Here is a 16,660-nt window from a genome sequence, read left to right as displayed (position 1 = left end):
ACACATAGCAGATAACACAGTGACGTGCGGTGAGGTTCATGGCTGGTGAGGCACTGACTCTTTCAGAGTCAGATTTACAAATATTATATTTTGACCGTAATCAAAATGTTCTGTTATTTTCAAAAGCTTTTTTAGTCTGATGCTTCGATTCATTTTAAACAGACTGTTCAACAAAAGGATATCCAAAATCTAAATATTGGATTGTTCTTTCTTAGTAAGATTCCATTTTCATTACAATTGTGGTCTTACCTTGACTTGAAGATGAAGTCCATGCTATCCTTCTGGACAACAATCTCCATTACATTTTTGTAAAAGTCCTCCTTATCTTCCTCTAGTTTCAAAAGTTTAGTTTGTTGTTTGCGTCTACCGTCTCTGCGTAGAATAACAGTAGCAACAAGAACCTGTGGGCTCACGTGCGCCCCCTTCAGTGCGGCAGAGGTTATGGCTGCCTCCCCTGGTGCTTTTTTCATTGCCGTTGTATTCTTTCACACACAGTGACGTCACGAGCTACCCACAATGCAACGCGCGCCATATATATATAAATACGCCATTTTCCTGGAGGCGCAAATATCCTGGAGGTGCAAATATAAACAGCTAGCTAACGTCGCCAGGCAGAGCGCACTAGGTTTTTTTTCTGAATTATCGACCGAAGAAATCGCTGCATGTCTTCGGATTACATCTCTGGACTTGAGGGGTGTGCTCTAGGTCGTTACCAGCGTAAACTAGAGCTGTGTGGGTTGTCGGATTGCCCTTACAGACTGCCTGCAGATGTATGGAAAAACGACCCTCGAAAGTGGCCTTCGTCGATTTTGGCTGCATCTACGTCTAATTTTTGGAAACACCAGGTGAATACCCCACTTGTCACAATAATATTATCATGCCATTGAATATATGTGGTATTTTAGAGTTGACTAGATATTGATTAAGGCAATAGACTATGATATTCAGTACAGGAAGCTTAGCAACACCTAGACGGTGTACGGCTAAACCCTCGGCCTGCTTGCACCTCGCGTAAAATGGCAGATACCGGAAGTACGGTGTCGCCCTCGGCCCAATACCCGTATGTGTGTGTGAAAGAATGATGAGACCAACGAGCCTAAATATCATATATATGTGAAATAAGTTATTTAGAGACTATGGATGGCGAGGATAAATGTAATAAAGGGATCTACAAACATTACATTGGTGAGATACAGTGAGATGGTAACAGGCATGCGCTTAGGGCCCGCTTTCCAGCCAGTTTCTGTGGGGTGACGCATTCTGAGGTGAGGCAGAGCTCATCTGTGCCTCACTCCTCATCGCTCCTACAGTATATGTAGTTGTAACGGAGCTTGGCCAATTTACTGATTTTGACTATAAAAAGCGATTGGAATCATACAGAAATCACACTTACAACACAGATCAGTGGAGACATTTTTATTATTATTACTATTTAGTTTTTCTTTAGTTGTTTTTCCGTTACATTGGAGTATGACAGGTGAGGCTCTGCCTCCCCTGCCTCCCCTGACTGCACGTCGCTGAGATAACACATCACAATTTACCACAGATGAGTTGACATTGTGCGGCCACATACTTTGCAAAGACTTTCTTTGGGTCAACACTTTCTGTGGGTATTTGGAGAGTAACACAATAGGATGATGATAGCACAAAGTGAGAGGGAGACAGCAGTTATACTTGGGCAATTGAAAAATGATTACTGTCATCAAAATAACTATTTTAAGATAGTTGTATGTTCAGCACAAGTTCCTAAAAAATCACATGGTACAACTGTATTAAATCCAGACATTCTGTAAACAAGTGGATTAATGATAATGCTACTACCACAACCTAGATTATAATATTGGGCATTATTTTGCAATAACATTTTGCATCAACAGGTATTGAATGGATTGGATGGTGAGTGTGTGAGAATGCAGAACATTCCTTTGTAACCAGTAACCATTATTACAAATGTGCAATAAGTTATAAACGTATTCACCCAATTTAAGAAATAACCTGATAAAAACGCTTAACCAAGGACTTGTGCACGCAATACAGAATGACGAACAGAGAACAGCCAAATGAATTGCAGCCGGGGGTTTACATGCGGGCGAATATGAGAGTAGCAGTTGCCATGGAAACAGTAGTTTTGTCTCCCACTCAGCTCAATGGCAGAGCAAGTGGAGACTGTCAGAGTATTATCAGAGATGATGCTTTGATTGGCTCTTTGATGGATCTGTATGACAAGTTGCCGGAAACACTGCCCTATATACTCACCCCATGCCAGACTCTTCCGTTTCCTCTTTGTCTTGGCCTTTTACCTCTTTTTCACGCTGAGGCAGAGTGTTTCTGAATGAGAGCACCTTGACACACAAGGAGGGCAGCTACATGTGCAACAGACAGAAATGATTGCAGTGAAACTGCCGTCTGCGATACAATGACAGGACATTTCATTCAGTAATTCATGAAGCAGTTTCAGTAGCTGCATAATGAGAGTTTCTTATTTTTCTTGTGCTCTTGATAAAAATATTCAGTTGATACGCTGCATGTAGCAACACGTGAAAGAACAAAGATTCATGGTGTGGTTAGAAAGTTATATCGCAGAGAAGACAAATAAATATGTTTGTCTATCATCTCATAAATTCTTCTTCATTAAAACATATTGTAAATAAATGTTGTTCCTCTTCAACATAAACTGCCCCTGAAATGCCAGCACTCTGAGGCGTCATCAAAGTATAAGAGTTTGCCCTGTGGAGCTGTATTTTCCCCCAGCTGACCTCTTGAATCTGATCCTTCTCCATCTGATCCCACAGTCCATTTGTCCGCCCATGCCTCTGTTCTGTCTGTGCAGGCTTGGAGAACAGCAATTTGGATAACATACCTTTGGCATTTACCAGACCGAGCTTGTATCTGTGGGCTCGGAGAAATGCCAAAGGTGCATGGGTTGTGTGTGACCTTTTAGATACAATCTCCGAATAAACTTTATGGGAAAGGGATTTGTTGCAATAGACACCATTATAACCCTGTGTCAACACCTCTGGTCTGCTAGCATTCACTCTATATGAACAATGATTTAGATTTTGTGTGATTGTTTCATAAAACATTGCTGTATAATGTTAAGCTCCAGCATGAATTCAGAGATGAACATTACCATACGGCAATTAACTTGTTGAGCAACACAGCCACACCTAAATCCAAAGGGAGATGGTGTACGTGTGTGTGTGTGTGTGTGTGTGTGTGTGTGTGTGTGTGTGTGTGTGTGTGTGTGTATGTGTGTGTGTGTGTGTGTGTGTGTGTGTGTGTGTGTGAGTGTGTGCGTGTGCGTGTGTTGGATTTGCTCTATCCTTCTATCTCTACAGTGAGTCACAGGATTGAAAACGCTGCTTTAAGGCCCCTAGAGTTTCCTCCCTCCACAAGGCAGGGCTGTATTTAAACACTTGCCACACTTCAGAGATCTCCGCTAAATGCCTTGCTTTCCACATTTAGTAGCCATTACTCAGCTTAAAACGCCTTTTAAGTATGTGCGAAAAAGGGGCAGTGAGATGGGATAATGGGAGGAAGATCACACGTTTTGCTCTACTTGTTTCTCATTAACTTTGTATATTACATTGATTTTTAGATTTTTTTAGATTTTTAGATTGATAGATAGATACAAAATAACATTTCACAATTTGAAAACTCCTGCACAGACTTTACAGAGCAGCTTTTGAAAGAGAAAAAATGCTGGAATGAATCAAATGTGGCTAGTTCCATCCTGTATAAGCTGCTTACTCTGAAACAAGTTGAATCTTTGCAAAGAGGAATTTGAGTGGGGAAGGGAACTTCATAAAGTCCCTGCAGCACACCCTTTCATTTGCCGGTATGGATGGAATGTGTGTCTACTTTGTTGCAGCTATTCCAAAATCAAGCTTACACAGTAATTATCTCCCAACCCATCGCATTTCAATGATCATCTGTAAAACTACTAAGCTATAATGACAAGATGGGCAGGTAGCTGCTGCAGGAATTTTGGACTTCATGAAGATTTGTTTCCACAGGAATTGCAACCTGATAACCAAAAATTCTGCGGGCAGTGACAGGATCTTCAATTGTTCCCGCCACACATTGAACTATGGGTTTAGGAACAAACGCTTTACTTTTAAAATCTCTGATTATTATAGGAATAGGAGCAGATATATAATTGACTGGCCAAGTAACCTTTATTGATATTGCAAGGGTTATCATTTTGAGTATAGAGGAACTGGAGGAGGTTAGTGAACTAGGGACACAATCACTGAATTTGGAATACTGTATACATGGCATACTGTTTGTTAATACTAAATTGTTTTACGATTTAGCAATCAAATAGCCCCTATACTGTTTAATGTTGTTGTATCGAACTCAGTACTTCCACATAAAGCTCAACGTTTAAGTTTCTTCGTTGCTGTGGCAGCTCATGCCAAGGTTTTTCTCTTTTTCTACTCTTCAGTCATATCTTCGCCCTTCGTCTGCCCATACACAACCATCTGATGTTTCTTTAAAGAAGTCAGCAGATCGCTACTCCATTTCAAGGAAGTCACATTCTCTACTGACATCACTGAGGAGGGTGATGGTGCAGTTATCACAGTTAGGTAGTTATCAGAAAAACTGAAGAAGATATCAGTCCCTTATTTATAAAGATCAGGCTGTGATGCTCTTCCACTGCACATGACAGCTGCTGCATCATACCAGCATCAATGTGACGAAGGCTCTGGTTCATGTGAGGACACTCCAGCTGGGATAGTGTGATTAATGTCTGAAAAAAGAAAACCTCTATTACATGCGACTCTAACCATTTACAGTTGCAAGAAAAAGTATGTGAACCCTTTGGAATTACCTGGATTTCTGCATAAGTTGGTCATAAAATGTGTTCTGATCTTCATCTAAGTCACAACAATAGACAAACACAGTCTGCTTAAACTAATACCACACAAACAATTATATGTTTTCATGTTTTTAATGAACACACCATGTAAACATTCACAGTGCAGGGTGGAAAAAGTATGTGAACCCCTAGGCTAAAGACTTCTTCAAGAGCTAATTGGAGTCAGGAGTAGTCAGCCAACCTGGAGTCCAATCAATGAGACGAGATTGGAGGTGTTGGTTAAAGCTGCCCTGTCCTATAAAAAATACACACCAGTTTTGAATTTGCTATTCTTAAGAAGCATTGCCAGATGTGAACCATGCCTCGCACAAAAGAGCTCTCAGAAGACCTACGATTAAGAATTGTTGACTTGCATAAAGCTAGAAAGGGTTACAAAAGTATCTCTAAAAGCCTTGATGTTCATCAGTCCACGGTAAGACAAATTGTCTATAAATGGAGAAAGTTCAGCACTGTTGCTACTCTCCCTAGGAGTGGCCGTCCTGTAAAGATGACTGCAAGAGCACAGCGCAGAATGCTCAATGAGGTGAAGAAGAATCCTAGAGTGTATCTAGAGACTTAAAGAAATCTCTGGCACATGCTAACATCTCTGTTGACGAATCTACGATACGTAAAACACTGAACAAGAATGGAGTTCATGGGAGGACACCACGGAGGAAGCCACTGCTGTCCAGAAAAAACATTGCTGCACGTTTGAAGTTTGCAAAAGAGCACCTGGATGTTCGCAAAATATTCTGTGGACAGATGAAACCAAAGTTGAGTTGTTTGGAAGGAACACACAACGCTATGTGTGGAGAATCCAAAGGGTTCACATACTTTTTCTTGCAACTGTAAGTGATGACTGTATCATGTTCAGGTTTAACCATTGCAATAACAATACACATTTTGGATTGGTGTGACCTACAGCTAGGCCCCAATAGTGCTACAGCTAAGATCCTATTATGGACAAAAAGTGAATACCAGAAATGCTTAGAGAATTCCTTTCATTCTAAATTTGAAATACCTTGCGACATTCATTCCTCCTTAATAGTTGTGGCTGAGAGGTTCACAGACCTGCTAGCCACTTTAGATTTGTGAAGAACATAGAAACTACTTTCGCAATCCAAAAGGTTATATTTTAAACCTGGAACATGTATAATTGTAGGAGCAAAGTGAAGACAATTACATGTTTCAGACAAAAAAGCCAGAACAGTACACTAAGTGGCCACTGAGTCAGGCAAGGGGACTCAACATCATACATACTTGAACACCTGGAAGGTAAGGAAACACAATATGCTTCTCACATTCTTGGACAGACTTTCAACACTTTTTTTCTTGGTTAAACTACTGCAAAGTAGGAAGAGTACGAGTGAGTGCTGTGTATTGCTCATATTTAGTCGATACTGTACGCTACAGCAGCGAATGGGCAAGGCCACAACATCCCAGCTCTCTGTAGAGTACATCTGTTTTTGTCCACATAGTAGGAGGAGGAGTGCTGACATTTGATATGCAAAGGCCTTCTAATCCCCCAAGTGCATCCCAGTGTTTGCACTATCAAAGCATGTTTTTTTCTGGCAGAATGCGCCTACTATCACTTTTAAATACCAAGACTGACTCACCCCTCTGCCGGAAGAGAACTTTACAATATGAGCTGAGGTATAAAGATCCACATTATCAGTCCAGCTTACTCTCCTTCCACAGCTAAGCATGACCGCATGCGGCAAGACGTTTCCCACTGCCAACGTGACATGACCGAGGAGCACCAGCTTTGAGTGGGTGATACTGAAAACTAGCTATAACATGACAGTGACACTAAGAACATGAAGTGCACTCTTTGCTTTCTGAACTCCACAGGGTTTTCTAATTACTTCATCTTGGTGTTATGTTCACAGATGGGCCGAAATTTCTCATGAGGCCCATAACGCTGATCAGCTAACATTTGCTGAGTAACAGAAGAGAGCTTTCCCTTACATAACCTCAGAGAAACTGCCACTTTTCATCTGGCTTGCTGGGAAAGAGGCAGCAGTCTGTTATTAATGTGTGTCATCCCATGGCATCCATTTGATGAAGTTGCTGCACTCCTTTTCAGATGTTAGGACCATGTGTAAAAATGCCCTCGAAGGACAGAAAACTTCACATCAACAACACAACCTATTTCTGTCTAACTAAAGCATCCATTCCAGGGGCCATTACTGTCAACACACACACAATCAGACCTGAGGTGTCGTCATGAATAATTCCTGCTCCTTCTTCTTGTAGGCTACTTCCTGTTCTGCTTTTGTCTGTGTGGGTATGTTTATGCATGAGACATTCATTATTGAACTCTGAAGAGCACAGATATTCTGAGTGAACATTCAATGGGATGACTCAAACATCCATGTTCAACTTCCATCATTATATAAGCTAGAGAGGTGAAGAGGTGTTCAGCAGACTGCCGGAACAAATACTCCGTGTTCCACATGAGTATTTGTTCCGGCAGCAGTATAGCAGAGAAGCCAATCTGTTGTAAAACACATGACTTACAATTATTGAACAAAGGACATAAGCAGGGAGAAGCTGTGCCAGATGTCTTTTTCGAAGCTCTCATTGATTTCCGACCAACCAATCTGGCCACCGGTGGATTGTTTCCATGGTTACAGTGAGTGAATGTGAACAGAATTCTAAGAATGATTGTATAGTCACTATGCCTCAAAAGCTATGATGTAATTATTAAAATAGTACAACAAAGTCTGTCACTTTATTAGTATGTCTGTCTTTCTAGCTGCATATCACTATTTGGCTGTCTAGCTGATGCTCAGTGCCCTTGTTTGTATGCCAAGCAACGTGTGCCTTTGTGTGAGTCTGTGTGTGACGAGGTCAGCCAAATTGAATCCTCCATTTATCACTAGGGAGGAAAACTCCACACAAGATGAGGCCTTGAGCCAGAGAATATAACTTCACTGTCAACCTGCCCTCTATTATATCTCTCTCTCTTTGTGTCAATTTCCTGGTGCAGTTTAAAGATGAAATACTTTGATTTCGAAAAAGGTCACAGAAGTGAAATCATTCTCATTGAACTGTACATAACATGTTCTTAGGATGTACTCTTTACACGATGAACAAGGACACTGTTCCTTTTCAGGTTTGTATAACTGCATTAAAAGAAACATCATTACCAGGCATCAACAGATTTTGAGGGCAGACATAAAATGTAAAAGCAGTAAACATCTAACAACATCTCTGAGCTGACTGAGACAACATTGTTTCTGAAAATGGAAATGGAAATTAAAGGCTCAATTAAAAAGGACAAGTACACAGGAGTAGATTGTTTTTTTTTTAGAAAATGCTTTTTTATTATTAAATAAATAAATACTGCACTTTTTACACATAAGTTATTCAGGACATTTTCAACCACTGTGATAATGGATTTTACGGGATCCTTCAGGACCCCTGGTACTGTTTTTCAAATGTTATTCTCTCCCCTTCCCTTCTCTCCCTCACATCAAAGCTCAATGTGCCGAGACTATCCATCATTAAAGAGAATAAATCACAGTTTTTAAAGTTAATGTGATGATACACACATACCACTCGCACACACACTCACACATATAAACAGCATAACTCCGGAGCATCCACACACATCAACACATCGTTTGTCTGCACTGCTGAGGTGGCTGTGACATACACTGTACATTATTTACAATATTCCACAGTCTAGCCCTGGTGATATTCAGAGCATCTTGTTATGTATTTTCTGTATAAAACAGCATCAATTAGATTATACACATTAAATCTGGTACCAGCCCAGCATCTGTCTTTACTTCCCAAACATCCCTCTTTTTACCCAAATTGCTTGGGTTCACATTCGTACCAACATTCTCGCTCCAACATGCTCAGTATTGTCTTTCTTCCAACTTTCAACATACAAGTCAGCCCTTTATCATTCACGGTCATTGTGCTACATTTCATTTCCAGTCAGCAGAGTCTGTCCATGGTATTTGTTCACCTCTGCTGAGTCATTCGAGGTGCAACAATGAAGGAATGTTAATTAACTTTTCACAAGTCTATCCTTAATCTTGTCCTTCCCACACAGATTCCTTCTGAAACATGGCTCCACTGCAGCAGACAATGCGTAGATCTGTGTGTGTAATGTCAAGCAAAACACATTAGCTGCATCTCTGCAGAAGCATGTTGAGGGAGTACACCATGCGTTCCCGCAGGTCGGGGGGGCATCCGGATGTCAGCAGGGAGCTGAGTTTGAAGGTTTTGGAGACACGGTCCTCGTTGATGTATGTCAGCATGTACTCATCGCTCTGGCAACACAGGATTATCTTGGTGTGGTCGTGGTAAAAGTTGATCTGTGGAAATAAGAAAAGTTGATGTTATTTTGAAGGTTATTGTTTTCTCATATGATTTGTAGTCTAACTATCATTTTCTTTATCTGTGTAATGCAATGCTAAGATGTGCACCTCTATGCATACCTAATAACTGCTGTGTTTCCTGTGATAGTGCATGTGTTTACCTGGAAAGTGCCGTCGTTAAAAAGCATCATGAGGGCGCGGTCTGACTTGAGCCACTGCAGCAGGTAGAGTCTGGGCATGTGAGTATCTGCCACACTAACAAGGTCCCCGCCCTGAGAAAGCAAAAAAGGTAGAACAGGATTAGACAGGCTGCAACATGAAAGATGCCATAATGCTTCAGGGGATGGAAAGACAAAAGAGACATAATAGCAAGAGAGATAGATTACAGAAAGAAGAGTGGGAAAATAGAGATATTTACTTACATCCATGAGATTCTCCTCCATGTAGTGTGAAAAGTACTTGAGCACAGTCACTTGGCCCACAAAGTGTTCAGGTACCTCGCAAGTGGGGAAGACGGAGCGCTGTCCCAGCTCTGCATAGTAATGGATAGTCCTGAAGAGATGGACATAAGGAGGTGAAAAGAGTTATGCAACCAGTCAGATAAACACTACAAAAAGAGAACAAACAGAAACTGATTTTTCTGACATTCAAAATCTGTTGGTATTCTTGATATATATTGCTGTTGCTTGAAAATGATGAAGTACCAGGGAAAAGGATCTAGCAACATTTACTTATTGAAAAGGAGCCTGCAAATTCATATGACAAGGCAAGCTATCCTTGCAATTTAGTACGTCAAACCACTAACAGGTTCTTCAAAGTATGTGCTAGAGCATGCTTAAACAAGCCATCTCCATCATATGTAGTGAGTAGTGACTAATAACTGTGAAACTGAAGGTGGAGTGCTGTGAAAGCATAGAATGGTGCCTACTTTCTGTCTGGCAGGAGGCTCATGTGAGTGCCGTTGTTAAAGAGAACTCCCACGGTGTGGTCAGACAACTGGTAGCCAAAGCCGTACTTGTTGGAGTAGTCCACCCATTTAGTCACCCATTGAAGAGTGCAGCTGTTTGAGCCCTGGGGAATGTCATCGGCTAAAGGGTGAAAACACAGAGGAGGAGGATTACAATACAATAACAAAGACCATTTGAAGAACTAAAGAAGCCTCTATAAATCCTTGCTTTTGTTAAAGCCACCAAGAGCTTATCAATATATCAATATTTCCTTCACGGTCACACACAAACAATAATACACGTGGAGGGAATGAGGGTGTGTTAACAAAATCATGGAGTCTATCTTTGAGATATAAAACAGTCCTTCAATCAACACATTTTTCTGTTAAGACATTTCAAGGTCAAATACAAATAATGAGCTTTTTGGTTTACAACAAAACCTTCCAGTGTGGAATCATTTGATAATTAACTACATGTGTAGGCTTTGAATTGGCAAATAGTCTCACCTTTAGGCATATTCTCCAGACATCCTCTCAACACGCTCGCAACAGTCTCAGCCACGCTCCCTGTCGTGCTGTCTTCCAGACCTTAAAGAACAACAACAGGGGGCATTTAGCTAGACATCATTTCAGTGCAGTTCAAGAAACTGCATTGCTATCTAGCTGTTGCATAAATGCACTCTATCATTGATGCAGCTCCTGTGTGTAAAATAACAGAAATGTATCTGTGTCTGGGAAACAAGTCTGGAGAACTCACATTCACTGCTGCTGCTGCAGCTCCCCAGACTTCCCCTGACAATCAGACGGATGGTATCACGCGTCGTCGGAGACTGGCTCTCCGTTGCCGGGCCAACGGGGTTTTCGGCAGATGGCAGAGGTAGACTTCCACTCTGAAGGTGAGAATCATTGACGCCACGGTTAAATACTGTACATTTGGATCATATCTTCCTACTATGACTAAGCATTCCCCCACAGAAGCTTAAAAGGTTGAAAATAAATGCTGTTAGTTTGCTCTAAAATTGTGCTTGTTTGTTGTAATACAGCCTCGTAGTTACTCATTGGATTCTCGCAAACATGATATCTCAAGGGTTAGCATCACCTGTGTGATGTTTTAATATCCTGAACTGTGTTTTGAATGATCTCTTACCTCAGAAATATTTTTGCTCTGCTGTTGGCTGATAACACTTCTCTCCAGGTCGTGCTGCAGTTTGTAGATCTCCTCTTCCTCTTTTGTCAACTTATCTATCAAAAGGTAATGAAGCACAGAACATATCAGAATAATACCTTTTAACCAGTGGCTAAACAAACACAAACATGAGAGCAGTATACATTTAAAATGTGAAATGTGAAATGTGCTTGCAATTGTTTAATAAACTAACAGTGCCTCTTGCAGCAACCACAACTGTGCTGTATGAACGATAAATAACTGCTGTGACATGTGGTGTTTGAAATGGTACATGAGAGCTCAGTGTTTTGTATATTACTCACTCAGAGTCTCGTAGTATTTGACCTTGTCCCTCTTGCCCCCAAAGAGCGCTGCGGCAGCTTTCTTGAAAAAGCTCTTGGCTGGACTAGAGACGTGGAAATCTGGTGCTGAATGGCAGCAGCTAGCAGGCAGACGCTCTGGACTGAAGCCCTGTGCAGAAGAAAAGTGGGTCAGTGCGCGGCTGGTGGGAAAAGGGTCACTGTTATACTCCTACACAGTGACATTTAGTGAGACAGACAGTGAGGACAATAGACAGACAGGCAATAATGAGGTCTAACCTGTGTGAAGAAGTCGTGCCTCATAATGTGGTCCAGGTTTGGCCGATCCTCTGGAATCTTGGCTAGCAGGCTGGTGATGAGCTGCTTAGCCTGTGGCGACAGGGAAGAGGGTAGAGAATAACGCGCCTCTCTAATACACCTGTACGTCTCCTTCAGGTTGGTGGTTTCAAAAGGTGGCCTGCCCAACAGCATGGTGTACCTGGAGAAGGATGGAGGGGAAAAGTGAGCGGATATAGGCAAAAGAGGAAATCACAATCTCATAAAATATGATGCCAATGTGTCTCTTCAAGCTGATTATCCAGTATTTGACTGATATTTAACTATATTTTACATTGTTACAAAACATCTTTTTGAACTAAATGGTGTAAGTATAGTTGGCCTACTCACATGACACAGCCCAGGGCCCAGATGTCTGATTCACAGCCGTGGCCCTGCTTGTTGAGCACCTCAGGGGACAGGTAGTTTGGAGTTCCACAGATCGTCTTCCTCCTGTTCCCTGCTGGCTCCAACTTGGCAGCCAGACCAAAGTCCCCGACCTTCAGCTCCATCGACTCACTCACAAAGAAGTTACCTGTAGGGAAGAAAGGGAATGATATGATGAGCATTTGATATTCAAGCCAGGATCAAAGGATAAATACTGCACTGATCCTCTGCTGTATTGAGTACAGAATGTATCTTTACAATTGTGCATAAAGTGTCTCAGCAATGCAGTGTGTCACTGCTTCAGTCAAATTCCTTACCAAGTTTAAGGTCTCTGTGAAGGATCTCTTGTTCATGCAGGTACTTCAGTCCAGATACTATCTGTCTGAGATAATAACGCACCTCGGGCTCAGTTAGCACTTTGCGAGCCTTCAGGATGTGGGCTAATGACTGCAAAAAGACAACAATATAGAGAGAAGATAATTAGTTTCCTGTAGTTTAATTATCTATAAAAACACAGTTTCCTCTAACCAAAACTTTAACATTGTGGTTTTCTTGTATTCTCATTCTGTGGGAAGGTATATACTGTAGATTTGCTGAATCATAACAATAAATAACACAGTATAGGTATTTTATAGTAGGGGCAGACTGAGTGCTGCTTCATTGACTTTAGGTGCAATGCAGGTGTTATCAAAATGTGAAGCACGGCTGCTGCAAGAACAAATAACAATGGTATGAGTTTTTAGTATGTGCCAACTAACTTACTTTTCTACTGCAGTATTCCAACAGGATGTAGATATTTTCCTTGTCCTCGAAATGATGATAAAAGTGCACAATGTGTTTGTGGTGTAGAACTCGGTGCAGCTCAATTTCCCTGTCAATCTGGCAGGGGAGAAACATAATGGTCACGATTTGAACTTAGAGGCATGTCTGTGATATCTGCTGTCCAGGCGCACCAGGACCAGAGGCGCGCGCTTACCTTCTCTCGTTGGTGAGGTTTGGAGACGCGCGAATGCGGGATGATTTTGGCTGCATAAACTTTGCTGGTGGAGAGGTCAGTCATCTCGTAGCATTTAGCAAACCCACCCTGGAAAGAATAAAAACACTTACGTTAACATGCTGTGTCTTCGGCTTAAGTTGTAAATCCATTAAGAAATTACTAGAGATGAAACTTGCGCTACCTTTCCCAAAACGTTCCCACGGCAGTAGCACTTCCCCGTGGCAGGGTCAGTGATGATCCTGGCCATCTCCGAGGGCACACTGTGCTCATCCAACTTCTTTCTGCGAGGCTCGCTCGACCTTTGCGTGGCTTCACACATACTGCTGCTGTTTGTCTGTTGGGGACCGGTGTTTTTCTGTACTTCCATTTGAGGTGGTTAGTCGTCCCGCACTCAGAATGCAGCCCGGAGCTCGTCTCTGAGGTTTTATAGTCTGGCACTCTCCCCACCCAGCCCCTCTGTCTGCCGCCCTCTCTCTGACGTCACAGTGTGAAATCAGAGCATGAGGTCTGCCTGACATCGATTGCCTTGCATGGGTGTTGATGATGGCACAGACATGAAATCAAAGGGATTAAACATCCGGTGGATTCTGTTATTTTATATTTTATAAGGATTCATATTATTATTTGCAACACCAGCCTCGCAACAACAATAACAACAATATCATGTTCGTTAGTTTCAATATATAATAGCCTATATAATCGTAATTTGGGCAGGTGAATGGACCTTTTATATTTGTGTGCATACTATAATTCAATGTGTTGGAAGTCTGATGCATTTTATCGATAGAATATCCAGAGGATACCACTATCTGTATTCCATTCAGGCTCACCTCATTCTGTATTTTTGCACCAAACTCAGTCTGGAGCACTAGCACCCTCAGGTGGACATGTTGGATAATATTAAGAAGCTGGAGTAAAGGTTTCAAACCTGCTCAGCCTTTACATCTCTGTTCACCAAAGACTATACTGCAATACAATGAAACACTGACATCTGATACTTTATTGGATTGTTAAGTGCAGAGGTTCCCTTTCTTTCAGACAGGTCAGGAGATACAGATACTGTTTCCAGTCCGTGCACAACATAAAAAGGTCTTTGTGCCTAATCTTCAGTGGCTCTGAGAACCATGGAGTAAATTTCAGAATGGCATTGAGCTGGAGGAGCCTAGGAGCCTAGGTGTTCATTACATAAATAAACACAAGCACAACATATGAATCTAGCTACAATCCCACAAGAGCAAAGCGGGACAAATAGAATAACATACATACCTCACTTACCTGAAACATGCTACTGAGTATGTCATGATGTGGAAGAAAAACTATTTGCAAATGAATCGCTCTTAGAAAGAGCGCAATAGCAATGTTGTAAATAGTGTTGCACAAATGTATTTATAACACGATTGTTAGCAAGACTACAAAAGTCTGTTGTGGATATGCACTGGTTTATGAAATACAGCAGCAGATTTTGACAACTAATGTCAAAATCATCCTGACATTTTGTCAAGTCAGAGTCCCTCTCATCCTCTCCATCACACCTGATCAGTGCTCGTAACTGACAGAAACTGTATCTTTAAATTATGTGCTAGAAGAGAAAATAACCCAAAGACTGTGAATTAATACTCCACAATTTTGGGTCCTTTTCTCAGGTGTGAACGCACAGTGCTTATGTCATAGGCAAAAGTCTCATCAAGATCAGAACCAACAGACTGTCGCAGTGGCCAGTTGGGGAAAGGAAAACGAGCGGCGATGACACACGCATCATCAGGAAGCTCTTTCAACAGCTTCTCACCCAGCACCTCCATCTGTGAACCAATCAAAAGCTTTATGCTATATGATCTATACATATTAAGAAAAGGAAAATACATAATACTTCACAAGGAGGCAGGGGCGGACTGGCCATTGGGAATACCGGGAGTTTCTCCGGTGGGCCGGTGCTGTGTGTGGGCCGGAGGGCCAAAAAAATAAATAAAAAAATTCCTTTTTTTTTGCCTAAATGCTACCGGCCCACATTTGTAAGTGTTCCGGCCCAGCCCAGCCCAGCCCAGTGGGGTGTGGCCAGGGTTGGGTTGTAACGGAATACATGTAACGGTGATCAGAATACAAAAATCAAGTAACTGTATTCAGCTCGCGTTACATTTAAAAAACGAGTAATATGATTACAGTTACTTTCGTAAACCTGAAGTGAATACATTTTGGAATACTTATTGGAATTATTGGTGGAAAGATTTCCTCACAACATTTAATATTCATTACTAAAGGTACAGCCGAATCATCACAGCGCACAAAACCGCGCAGATGGACCAAAAAGGGGAGCGTTTGAAAAAAAATGTGTGGGTCCACTCAGTGAAACAATAACAACGTAACATGGAGGAACAAAAGTCTGCGTTTAAATCGTGTGTGTGTGTGTGTGTGTTTATAGAGGTGTGTGTGGTTAAAACACATCAGCCACACCGCTCTTTAGCCTTTCTAATGATTCTGAAGGTAAACACAGTGAAGGCGGCGTGAAGGCGGTGCGTGAAAGGCGGTGCGTGAAAGGCGGTGCGTGAAAGGCGGTGCATGAAAGGCACTGCGCGCTCCTCTTCTCAGAGGCTGAGTTAACCCTCCCGCTGCCTCCTGGTGCTGCAGAGATTTCATGAAGTGAAGGAGGTTTTCCTTCTATAAAACAGCTGCGGGCAGCAGATACTGTGAGAGTCACAGACATGAATACATAGATCAAGGCAGACTGGTGCACACACTCTCCTGTTTTGCCAATCCGGTGCTTTAACAAATATAGCTCTAAACCCCTGGCCGAAATGTCCTTAAAATGAAGTCCGAGTTCGACATTTTAATTTATGTCATGCCAACACTGGCAGGACAGAAGGCGACACGCCCTTTCTAAGCCATGTCCTCACATCCCAAGCTGCATCCCCAAAAAGTTCATTATGTTGTTACAACAGGGTTCAGGGGGAGTGGCTGTACGGCTGTACCCGTAGGATAGAAAAGGGGGAAGTGACGTCTGACTCAGAGGTCGCGCGGCTGTGGAGAAGAATGTGTTGCCCACATTCTGTTACTGAGTTTAGGCTAGTTAGCTAGCAGGTTTATTGTTTTGGGTGCAGTCACTTTTGCCTCCACTTGCTGTTCAAATAAATGTTGAAGGAAAAAGTTAATCTGTTTACAGTTCTGTTTTATATGGGTGTTGAAGAAGAAGGAGAAGAAGGAGAAGGAGAAGAAGGGAGAAGAAGAAGAAGAAGAAGAAGAAGAAGAAGAAGAAGAAGAAAGAAAGAAGACAAGAAAGAAAGAAGAAGAAGAAGAAGAAGAAGAAGAAGAAGAAGAAGAAGAAAAGAAGAAAGAATAAG

The 16,660-nt window shown here is 41.8% G+C and overlaps 2 protein-coding genes and 1 long non-coding RNA gene across 3 annotated transcripts in view; 1 reads left to right on the top strand and 2 right to left on the bottom strand.

Annotated features, from left to right (window-relative positions):
• The first annotated feature begins 3,192 nt into the window (after positions 1-3,192).
• LOC117558588 overlaps positions 3,193-16,660 on the top strand; it is a 28,608-nt gene continuing 15,140 nt past the window's right edge. The window contains exons 1-2 of the long non-coding RNA XR_004570846.1: positions 3,193-3,244; positions 15,747-15,755. This is a non-coding gene — a long non-coding RNA (uncharacterized LOC117558588). The remainder of the gene's footprint in view (positions 3,245-15,746; positions 15,756-16,660) is intronic.
• Positions 8,159-13,727, bottom strand: plk2b (polo-like kinase 2b (Drosophila)). The gene is made up of 14 exons (XM_034234824.1): positions 13,510-13,727; positions 13,308-13,415; positions 13,094-13,210; positions 12,649-12,778; positions 12,296-12,479; positions 11,909-12,107; positions 11,633-11,780; positions 11,292-11,386; positions 10,902-11,034; positions 10,652-10,732; positions 10,127-10,286; positions 9,621-9,750; positions 9,360-9,470; positions 8,159-9,195 (listed from the first exon to the last, which is right to left on the bottom strand). Exons 1-14 carry the CDS (start codon positions 13,693-13,695, stop codon positions 9,004-9,006), a joined length of 1,974 nt encoding a protein of 657 aa, XP_034090715.1. The 5' UTR covers positions 13,696-13,727; the 3' UTR covers positions 8,159-9,003.
• Positions 14,308-16,660, bottom strand: part of si:dkey-190g11.3 (uncharacterized protein LOC567059 homolog) — a 5,012-nt gene continuing 2,659 nt past the window's right edge. The window contains exon 5 of the mRNA XM_034234842.1: positions 14,308-15,127. Coding sequence (XP_034090733.1) covers positions 14,939-15,127 — 189 coding nt within the window. The 3' untranslated portion in view covers positions 14,308-14,938. The remainder of the gene's footprint in view (positions 15,128-16,660) is intronic.

This window comes from Gymnodraco acuticeps, unplaced genomic scaffold, assembly GCF_902827175.1.
Source record: "Gymnodraco acuticeps unplaced genomic scaffold, fGymAcu1.1, whole genome shotgun sequence".
Classification (NCBI taxonomy): Eukaryota; Metazoa; Chordata; class Actinopteri; order Perciformes; family Bathydraconidae; genus Gymnodraco; species Gymnodraco acuticeps.
This window is presented reverse-complemented; position numbering and strand designations above follow the sequence as displayed.